The sequence below is a fragment of the Macaca thibetana genome, chromosome 1 (assembly GCF_024542745.1).
Source record: "Macaca thibetana thibetana isolate TM-01 chromosome 1, ASM2454274v1, whole genome shotgun sequence".
Lineage (NCBI taxonomy): Eukaryota > Metazoa > Chordata > Mammalia > Primates > Cercopithecidae > Macaca > Macaca thibetana.
Window position 1 is genome coordinate 148,469,464 of NC_065578.1, and position 11,473 is coordinate 148,480,936.

At 38.9% G+C, this 11,473-nt stretch overlaps 1 protein-coding gene across 1 annotated transcript; it reads left to right on the forward strand.

Moving 5' to 3' along the window:
• Nucleotides 1–8,323: 8,323 nt before the first annotated feature.
• On the forward strand, nucleotides 8,324–9,113 carry LOC126948599 (ubiquitin-conjugating enzyme E2 C). The gene has a single exon (XM_050780593.1). It carries the CDS (start codon nucleotides 8,383–8,385, stop codon nucleotides 8,920–8,922), a length of 540 nt encoding a protein of 179 aa, XP_050636550.1. The 5' UTR covers nucleotides 8,324–8,382; the 3' UTR covers nucleotides 8,923–9,113.
• Nucleotides 9,114–11,473: the final 2,360 nt, after the last annotated feature.

An 11,473-nucleotide genomic window follows, 5' to 3' on the forward strand; every position in this document is an offset into this window, starting at 1 on the left:
AAAAGACAAGCTACTAAGTGGGAGAAAATATTTGCAAATCACATATCCAACAAATAACTTCTATGTAGAAAACACATATATAACTCTCAAAACTCATCAGTTAAAAAAAAGCAAACAATCCAATTAGAATATGAGCAAAAGACTTGAAATGACATTTCACCCAAAAAACTATACAGATGGAAAATAAGCACAGTCGTGCACCATATAACAATGTTTCAGTCAAGGACAGACTGCATATATGACCACGGTCTCAAAAGATTATAGTGGAGTTGAAAATTTCCTATGGCCTAGTAAGTCATAGCCATCACAACTTCATAGCATTACTCACATGTTTGTGGTGATGCTGGTGTAAGCAAACCTGCTGTCCTGCCAGTTGTATAAAAGTATAGCACATGCAATTTTTATAGTATGTAATACTTGATAATGATAACAGATGACTATGTTATTGGTTTATGTATTTACTATACCTTTGATTTTTAATTTGGAGTGTACTCTTTCTACTTATGAAACAAAAAAGTTAACTGTAAAACAGCCTCAGGCAAATCCTTCGGGAGGTATTCTAGAAGAAGGCCTTGTTACCACAGGAGACGACAACTCGGTGTGTTGCTGCCCCTGAAGACGTTCCAGTGGGGAAACGTGAAGGTGGAACACAGTGACATGGATGATTCTCATCCTGTGTAGGCCTAGGCTGATGTCTGTCCTTCTGTCTTAGTTTTCAACAAAAAAAAAAATCTTAAAAAGCAAAAAATTTTTTAAAAATTAAATGGAAAAAAGCTCATAGAATAAAGATATAAAGAAAAAATATCTTTGCCTAACTGTATGATATGTTTGTGTTTTAAGCTAAGTATTATTACGAAAGAGTCAAAACGTTTAAAAAATTAAAACTTTATAAAGTACAAAAGCTACAGCAAGCTATGGTTAATTTATTATTGAAGACAGACATTTTTTATAAATTTAGTAGTCTAAATGTACAGTGTTTATAAAGTCCACAGTAGTGTGTAGTAATGTCCTAGGCCTCCACATTCCCTCACCACTCACTCACTGACTCACCCAGAGCAACTTCTAGTCCTGCAATCTGTGTTCATGGTAAGTGCCCCATATAGACGTACCATTTTTTATCTTTATACTATATTTTATTGTATCATTTTTATATTTCAATATATTTAGATATACAAATACCATGTATTATAGTTGCCTACTATATTCAGTGCAATAACACGCTGTACAGGTTTGTAGTATAGGAGCAATAGGCTATGCCACATAGCCTAGGGGTATAGTAGGCTACAGCATCTAGGTTTGTTTAAGCACACTCTATGGTGTTCACACAGTGATACACTCACCTAATGGGAAGCAAGAGGCAGAGAAAGATAGCAGAATAGAAGGATCCATTGATTGCCCCCCACCCTCCAACCCCCTACAAGAACTCAAGTTAACAACTATCTACACAGAAAAAAACACCCTCATAAAAACCAAAAATCAAGTGAGCACTCCTTGCACCTGGTTTTAACTTCATAGCACTGAAAAAAGGAAAGAAAGGATAGAAAAAATCATCCTGAATCATGGATGCCAGCTCATTCCCACCCCTGGTGGCAGCAACTCTGGGTGCTGAGGGAGGGAGAACACAGTGATTGTGATGCATTGAACTCAGTGCTGTCTGGTTAGAGAAGGAAGAAAACTCAGACAAAACTCAATTAAAGCCACACACAGAGGGAGCATTTAAACCAGCCCTAGCAGAGGGGAATGGCAGATCCCAGCAGTCTGAAGTTGAGTGTCTGCAAACCTTGCCACCCAGGGTCAAAGTGCTCTGTGTCTCTAAGTAAACTTGAAAGGCAGTCTAGACACAGGATTAAGATGGTGGATAGGAGGCAGAACCAGCTTGTAGCTCCTGCTCAGACAGACAGAGCAAGGAGTGGAGTCTCACATTGTGAACTTTTGCTCCAAGAACTGCTGCAGGAACATACTAGGAAAACTGAGAGAATCCACAAACCCTTTGAAGGAATGGATCGCTGTTGCAGACTCCCTCAGATGCCAAAAAACTGAGTTGGCTTGCCTTCTCAGTGGGTAGGCTGGTGATCTAGGGCAAATTCTCAGCCCTGGTCACTGGCTGCTTGGAAATAGACTTGGTACTGTCAAGGGGCCACAGTGGGAGTGAGACCAGCCTTTAGGACTGCAGGCTGTGTGGGAGTGGGGTGAGGCCTGTGACTGCCAGCTTTCCCCTACTTCCCTGGTAACCTGTATGACTCAGCAGAGGCAGCCATAATCCCCCTGGGAACTTATCTCCATTGGCCTGGGAACCTGCGATGAAGAAATACCGAACACTGGGTAATTTATAAAGGAAAGAGGTTTGACTCACAGTTCCGCATGGCTGGGGGAGCCTCAGGAAACTTACAGTCACGGAGGAAGGGGAAGCAAAAGCAAATACATCCCTCTTCACATGGCAGCAGGAGAGAGAAGTACTGAGCGAAGAGGGAAAAGATCCTTATAGAACTATCAGATCTCGTGAGAACTCACTCACTATCACGAGAACAGCAGCATGGGGGTAACCACCCCTATTATTCATGACCTTCCACCGGGTCCCTCCCATGCTACGTGGGAATTATGGAAACTACAATTCAATATGAGATTTGGGTGGTGACACAGCCAAACTATATGATGGACTAAACTCTCCAATCAAAAGACATAGAGTGGCTAAATGGATTTTTTTAAAAGACTTCATAATCTGCTGCCTGCCAAAAATATACTTCATCTATAAAGACACATATAGACTGAAAACAAAGGGGTGCAAAAAGATATTTTGTGCCAACGGAAACCAAAAAAGAGCAGGAGTCACTATATTATATCATACAAAACAGATTTCAAGACAAAAACTGTAAGATGAGACAAAGAAGGTCACAATATGATCATAAAGGAGTCAATTCAGCAAGAGGATATAACAATTTTAAATGTATGTGCACCCAACACTGGAGCACCCAGATATATAAAGGAGATATCATTACAGCTAAAGAGAGAGATAGGCCTCAATACAATAATAGATGGAGACTTCAACACCCTGCTTTCAGATCTTCCAGACAGAAAAGCAACAAAGAAACATCAGATTTAATCTGCACTATAGAAGAAATGGATTTAATAGATATTTGCAGAACATTTCATCCAAGAGCTGCAAAATACACATTCTTTTCCTCAGCACATGGATCATTCTCAAGGACAGATCATGTGTTAGGTCACAAAACAAGTCTCAAAACATTCAAGAAAATTGAAATAATATCAAGAATCTTCTCTGACCACAATAAAATTAAACTAGAAATTAAAAACAAGAGGAATTTTAGAAGCTACACAAATACAAAGAAATTAAACAATATGCTCCTGAATGACCAGTGGGTCAGTGAACAAATTAAAAACTAAATTGAAAAATTTCTTGAAGCAAATAATAATGAAAATACAACATCCCAAAACCTATGGAATACGGCAAAAGCATTACTAAGAGGGAAGTGTATAGCTACAAGTGCCTACATCAAAAAAGAGGGAAAACTTTATATAAACAATCTAACAATGAATCTTAAAGAACTAGAAAAGCAGGAGCAAACCAAACCCAAAATTAGTAGAAGAAAAGAAATAATAAAGATCAGAGCAGAAATAAATGAAATTGATATAAAAAACAAAAAAGATCAAAAAAACAAAAAGTTACTTTTTTGAAAAGTTAAACGAAATTGACAAACCTTTAGTCAGACTAAGAAGAAAGAGAGAAGATGCAAACAAATAAAATCAGAAATGAGAAGAAATTACAACGGATACTGCAGAAATTCAAAGGATCATTAGTAGCGAGTATGGAAAATGTAGATGAAATGGACAAATTCCTGGACACATACAACCTATTACAATTCAACCAGGAAGAAATTCAAAACTGAACAGACCAATAGCAAGTAACAAGGTTTAAGTCATAATAAAAAGTCTTCCAGTAAAGAAAAGCCCAGGACCTGATGGCTTCCCTGCTGAATTTTACCAAAAATTTAAAGAACTAATACAAGTCCTACTCAAACTATTCTGAAAAATAGAGGTGAAGGGAATACTTCCAGACTCATTCCACAAGACCAGTATTGCCCTGATACCAAAACCAGAAAAAGACCCATCAAAAAAAGGAAGGAAGGAAGGAAAGAAAGAAGGAAGGAAGGAAAGAAAGAAGGAAGGAAGGAAGGAAGGAAGGAAGGAAGGAAGGAAGGAAGGAAGGAAGGAAGGAAGGAAGGAAGGAAGGAAGATAGAAAGAAAGAAAGAGAGAGAAAGGAAGAAAAGAGAGAGAGAAAGAGAGAAAGAAAGAGAAAGAAAGAAAGGGAAAAGAAAGAGAAAGAAAGAAAGAGAAAGAAAGAAAGAAAGAAAGAAAGAAAGAAAGAAAGAAAGAAAGAAAGAAAGAAAGAAAGAAAGAAAGAAAGAAAGAAAGAAAGAAAGAAAGAAAGAGAAAGAAAGAAAGAAAGAAAGGAAGGAAGAAAGAAAGGAAGGAAGAAAGGAAGGAAGGAAGAAAGGAAGGAAGGAAGGAAGGAAGAAACAAAGACAGAGAGAGAGAGAGGGAGGGAGGGAGGGAGGATGAAAACAAAACTACAGGCCAATATCTCTGATGAATATTGATGCCAAAATTCTCAACAAAAGACTGGCAAACTGAATTCAACAATACATTATGACCAAGTATGATTTATCCCTGGGATGCAAGGATGGTTCAACATATGCAAATCAATCAATGTGATACATCATATCAAAATAATGAAGGATAAAAACCATATGATCATTTCAACTGATGCTGAAAAAGCATTTGTTAACATTCAACATCCCTTCATGATAAAAACCCCTCAAAAAACTGGGTATAGAAGAAACATACCTCAACATAATAAAAGCCATATAAGACATATCCAGAGCAAGTATCATACTGAGTAGGGAGAAACGGAAAGCCTTTCCTCTTAAGATCTAGAACACAACAAAGAAGTGAAAGATCTCTATAATGAAAACTATAAAACATCAATGAAAGAAATTGAAGAGAACATTAAAAAGTAAAAAAATTCATGCTCATAATTTGGAAGAATCAATATTGTTAAAATGTCTGTACAACCCAAAGCAATGTACAGATTCAGTGCAATCACTATCAAAATACCAATGACATTCTTCACAGTAAAAACAATCCTAAAATTTATACAGAACCACAAAAACCCAGATGGCCAAAGCTTTTCTAAGCAAAAGAAGAAAACTGGAGGAATCACATTACCTGACTTCAAATTATATAACTGAGCTATAGTAATCAAAACAGCATGGTACTGGCATAAAAACAGACACATAAACCAATGGAACAGAATTAGAAGACCCAGAAACAAATCCACACACCTACAGGGAACTTATTATCAATGAAAGTGCCAAGAACATGCAATGGGGAAAGACAGTATCTTCAATAAATGATGCTGGGAAAACTGGATATATATATATATGCAAAAAAATAAAGCTAGACCCCTAGCTCTCACATATGCAAAAATTAAACCAAAATGGATTAAAGACTTAAATCTAAGACCTCAAGTTCTGAAACTACTACAAGAAAACATTGGGAAAAATCTCCAGGACTACAGGACTCCAGCCACATATTGGCTAAAATTTCTTGAGCAATAACCCACAAGCACAGGCAACCAAAGCAAAAACGGTCAAATGGGATCATATCAAGTTAAAAAGCTTCTGCACAGCGATGGATATGATCAACACAGTGAAGATACAACCCACAGAATGGGAGGAAATATTTGCAAATTATTCTTCTGACAAGGGATTAATAACCAGAATATATAAGGAACTCAAACAACTCTATAAGAAAAGAATATTTTTCCCAATCAAAAATTGGGGAAAAGATTTGAATAGACATTTCTCAAAAGAAGACATACAAATGGCAAACAAGCATATGAAAAGGTGCTCAACATCATTGATTGTCATAGAAATGCAAATCAAACTACAGTGAGATATCATCTCACCCCAGTTAAAATGTTTTATATCCAAAATTCAGGCAATAATAAATGCTGACAAGGATGTGGAGAAAAGGGAACACTTGTGCCTTGTTGATGGGAATGTAAATTAGTACAACCACTAATTGTTGGGGGTTCCTCAAAAAACTAAAAATTGAATTACCATATTATCCAGTAATCCCACTTCTGGGTATATATTCAAAAAAGAGGAAATCAGTATATCAAACAGATATCTGCACTCCTGTTTGTTGCTGCACTATTTACAATAGCTGAGATTTGGAACCAACCTAAGTGTCCATGAGCAGATGAATGGATAAAGAAAATGTGGTACATACACACGATGAAGCACTATGCCACCATAAAAAAGAATGGGATCAAGTCATTTGCAATAACATGTGTACTGATCCATTCTCATGCTGCTAATAAAGATATTCCCAAGACTGAGTAATTTATAAAGGAAAGAGGTTTCATTGTCTCACAGTTCTGCAGGGCTGGGAAAGCCTCAGAAAAATTACAATCATGGTGGAAGGGGAAGCAAACACATCCTTCTTCACATGGCAGCACCAAGGAGAAGCGCAGAGAGAAGGGGTGGGGGAAGCCCCTTATAAAACCATCAGATCTCATGAGATCTGATCTTCTTGTGACTATCTTCAGGTGGAAACCGCCACCTGAACCCTCCCATTACACATGGGGTTATGGGAACTACAATTCAAGATGAGATTTGGATGGGGACAAAACCTTATCAACATGGATGGAACTGGAGGTCATTATGTTAAGTGAAATAAGCTAAGGACAGAAAGACAAATATTGTATGTTCTCACTTTTTTGTGGGATCTAAAAATCAAAACAATTGAACTCATGGACATAGAGAGTAGAATAATGGTTACCAGAGGCTAAGAAGAGTAGCGGGGATGTGGAGGAGAGGTGAGGATGGTTAACGAGCACAAAAAAATAGAAAGACTGAACAAGACTACTATTTGATAGTACAAACAGGGTGATTACAGTCAATAATAACTGTACATTTTTAAATAATTTAAAGACTATAATTGCATTGTTCACGACTGAAGGAATAAATGTTTTATATTTATGGGGATGGATGGATAGATACCCCATTTCCAGGATGTGATTATTTCACATGACACTTCTGTATCAAAACATCTCAGGTACCCCGTAAATGTATATACCTACTATGTATTCACAAAAATTAAAAAGAAAAAAAATCACCTAGTGCCACATTTCTCAGAATGTATCCCCATTGTTAAGTGATGCATGACTGCACATGAAAAGACATACAACATCATTAGCCACTAGAGAAATGCAAGTTAAAATCACAATGAGATATCACTATACATCTATCAGAATGGCTGAAGTAAAAATACAGTGGCAACACCAAATGTTGGCAAGAATGCACAAAAACTGGATCACTCATATATTGCTGGTGGGAATATAAAATATTACAGCCTCTCTGGAAAATCGTCTGGCAGTTTCTTTATTTTAAAAGAAATGAAATATGAACTACCATATGGCTCAGGAATTGCACTCCTGGGCATTTATCCTAGAGAAATGAAAACTTATGTCCAAAAATCCTGTAAACGAATCCTTGCAACAGCCTTATTTATAAGAGTCAAAAACTGGAAACAGCCCAGATGTCGTTCAAGGAGTGAATGCTTAAACAAATTGTGGTACATCTATACCATGGAATACTACTCAGAACCCAAAGGAATGAGCTATCAATAGGCACAATATCCTAGGTGAATGTCCAGATAACTATGCTCAGTTAAAAATATATATATATATCCCAGTTACTAGGTAAGCTGAGGTAGGAAGATCACTTAAGCCTAGGAGTTCAAGTCCAGCCCGGGCAACCTAGCAATACCCTGCTTTAAAAAAAAAAGAAAAAAAAATCCTGAAAGGTTACATACTGAATTATTCCATTTCTATATCACTGAAATTACAAAATTATACAAATGGAGAAGAGATTTATAGTTGCAAGGGGTGTTCGTTTTTTTGTTTGTTTTGAGACGGGCTCTCGCTCTGTCGCCCAGGCTGGAGTGCAGTGGCGCGATCTTGGTTCATTGCAAGCTTCACCTCCCGGGTTCACGCCATTCTCCTGCCTCAGCCTCCCAAGTAGGTGGGACTACAGGTGCCTGCCACCACACCCGGCTAATTTTTTTTGTATTTTTTTAGTAGAGATGAGGTTTCACCATGTTAGCCAGGATGGTCTCTATCTCCTGACCTCGTGATCTACCTGTCTCGGCCTCCCAAAGTGGTGGGATTACAGGCGTGAGACAGTTGCAAGGGTTTAAGGAGGGAGTGTGGACAGAAGGAAAGTGGACTTGATTATAAAAAGGAAAACTGGCAGTCGTGTTCTCCGAGTTCCTGTCTCTCTGCCAACGCCGCCCGGATGGCTTCCCAAAACCGCGACCCGGCAGCCACTAGCGTCACCGCCGCCCGTAAAGGAGCCGAGCCGAGCGGGGGCGCCGCCCGGGGTCCTGTGGGCAAAAGGCTACAGCAGGAGCTGATGACCCTCATGATGTCTGGCGATAAAGGGATTTCTGCCTTCCCTGAATCAGACAACCTTTTCAAATGGGTAGGGACCATCCATGGAGCAGCTGGAACAGTATATGAAGACCTGAGGTATAAGCTCTCACTAGAGTTCCCCAGTGGCTACCCTTACAATGCGCCCACGGTGAAATTCCTCACACCCTGCTACCACCCCAACGTGGACACCCAGGGTAACATATGCCTGGACATCCTGAAGGACAAGTGGTCTGCCCTATATGACGTCAGGACCATTCTGCTCTCCATCCAGAGCCTTCTAGGAGAACCCAACATTGATAGTCCCTTGAACACTCATGCTGCCGAGCTCTGGAAAAACCCCACAGCTTTTAAGAAGTACCTGCAAGAAACCTACTCAAAGCAGGTCACCAGCCAGGAGCCCTGACCCAGGCTGCCCAGCCTGTCCTTGTGTTGTCTTCTTAATTTTTCCTTAGATGGTCTGTCCTTTTTGTGATTTCTGTATAGGACTCTGTATCTTGAGCTGTGGTATTATTTTTGTTTTGTTTTTGTCTTTTAAATTAAGCCTCGGTTGAGCCCTTGTGATGTATATTAAATAAATGCATTTTGGTCCTTTTTAAAAAAAAAAAAAAAAAAAAAAAAGGAAAACTGAAGATTCCTTGTGGTGATAGAAATGTTCTATGTCTTGACTGTATCAGTGTCAATATTTCCATTGAGATATTGTACTATAGTTTTGCAAGATGTTATCATTGGTGGAAACTGGATAGATAGTACACTCAACCTCTCTGTATTGTTTGTTACAACTGCAAGTGAATCTACAAGTATCTAAAAATAGAAAGGTCAATTAAAAGCAAAAACATCAATGAGAAGTTAATTTTATGGAGTCAATTCTGCAAGTTTTTCCTTTATGATTTCTGGTGTTGTATCTGCTTAGGAATGCTTCTCCCCTCTTCAAGATTACAAAAATACTTTTCTATATATAATTATTTTCCAGTTTTATTTCTAACATATGGAACTTTTTTCTTCATTGAATGTTTTTAATTCAAGTAAGCACCTTATCTGCATTCTCTAAGAGACAAGGAGTGATGTTGATATTCTATATTCTCTCTTAAATCCACAAACTATGCTTTTGACAACTTTGATGGATTGTATACATTCTCAAAGGAAACTGCTAATAAAATAACTTCATATTTCTGATGTAATAGAAGTGTTCCATAAGCAAAACCTAGAGGCTTAATTAGAACATTAGTTGCCAACACTAAAAGCAAGTCAATACACCTGTTTCAAGTTAAATTTCTGTTGTACCGTTATGCTGAATAAGGTCACCTGACGCCATAGTGCAGGTACACACAGCTCCAAATAGCACCATTACTGTGGACTACAACCTGCACACACTTAGATGCAGCACTTTTAATTCAGCCAGGTCATCCTCGGATCCATTCCCTCTCTGTTTGTCTAATTAATGTCCACGTGCATCAGACCGTGACTGTAACAGAAGAAGAAAAGCTTTTGGATGAAAGGAAGAAGGTTAATTATAAGGAAAGGTGATAAGAAAGGCTTGTTGGGAGGATGACTGAGTGCTAAGTCTCTTCCCAAACACCCTAACCAGGCATCTCAGTGTACTGAGAAATGCAAAGAAAAGCTTCTTTTCTCTACCACGTTCCCCATCTCCCAAGCTTTGGCTCTCTGAATCTAGAATAGGAGTGAGGAGATGAGCAAACAATAGCCTGAATCCTCAATGAAAACATGCAGAAAGAAAGTCACATAGGAAACAGTCACAGGGTGGAGACGCAACCCAGGGGCTTGACCTGCCTGAGGCCACAGGGCTCCCTGACATTTGGAACAGTTTCTCTGACATTCTACAGCTGACAATTTAGAAGTGCAGCCTGGGGAGATGAAAGAAAGTATAATAACCCTGGGTTTCTGGTCAGCAACATAAACATGTGATTGTCATGAGCAAACTAGTAACCACAGATTTGGAATCTTGCTGAATGCATTACTTGAACATCAATAAACACTGACTCAAAATTTATAAGTCTAAAATCTGTCTTAATTATTTAGCTTCCTTGAGAAAACAAAAAAATTACATCACATCAAGTATACATAATTATGTTAGGCCATTCTTGCATTGCTATATATATTTAAAAAAAAAAAAAAAAAAACCCTGAGACTGGGTAATTTATAAGAAAAGAGGTTTAATTGACTCACAGTTCTGCAGGCTGTACAGGAAGCATGGCAGCTGCTTCTGGGGAGGCCTCAGCCAGCTTCCAATTATGGTGGAAGGGGAAACAGGCATATCACGTGGCCAGAGCAGGAGAGAGAAAGAGAGAGAAAAGAGAAGGACAGGCTTGGGGGAGGTGCCACATACTTTTAAATGATCAGATCTCACAGAACTCAGTATCATGAAGACAGCAGCAAGCCATGAGGGATCCGCCCCCATGATCCGGTTGTAACCGAGTGAGTTATAGAGAAACGCCACACTCTGAGACTAATTCAGGAGTCCTTTATTGCCAGCGACTAAGAGACAGCTAGAGCTCAAAAATTCTCTCGGCCCAGAAGAAGGGGCTGAATTTCCTTTTATACCTTGGTCTAAAAGGGGAGGGGGAGCGTAGCTGAAGCAATTTTACAGAAGCAGAACAGGCAAAAAGTTAAAAAGATAAATGGTTACAGAAACAGTTACAGAAAAAATAAACAGTTCCAGGTGCAGGGGCTTAAACTATCACAAAGTGATAAACGCAGGGGATTCCAGCATGCTCCCAGGAGCTGCTGGTACAGCTTGCCTCAGAATCTTATCAGTAAGTGCATTCCTGGATATGCTTGGAGTTAACTTGCAGTAGTTATGTCCTTAAGGGAGGGCATATAAGGGGGGCTGCAAGTGAAGAAACCAAAATGGAGTCTGTCCGGCCCTCTCAGCTAAGAGAGAGTCAATCAGGTTAAAACAAGGTAGGGCACCACAATCCAAACACTTCCCACACGTC

Coding starts and splice junctions, on each gene's coding strand:
- LOC126948599 (XM_050780593.1), top strand. CDS start 8,383: ATGGCTTCCCAAAACCGCGACCCGGCAGCCACTAGCGTCACCGCCGCC.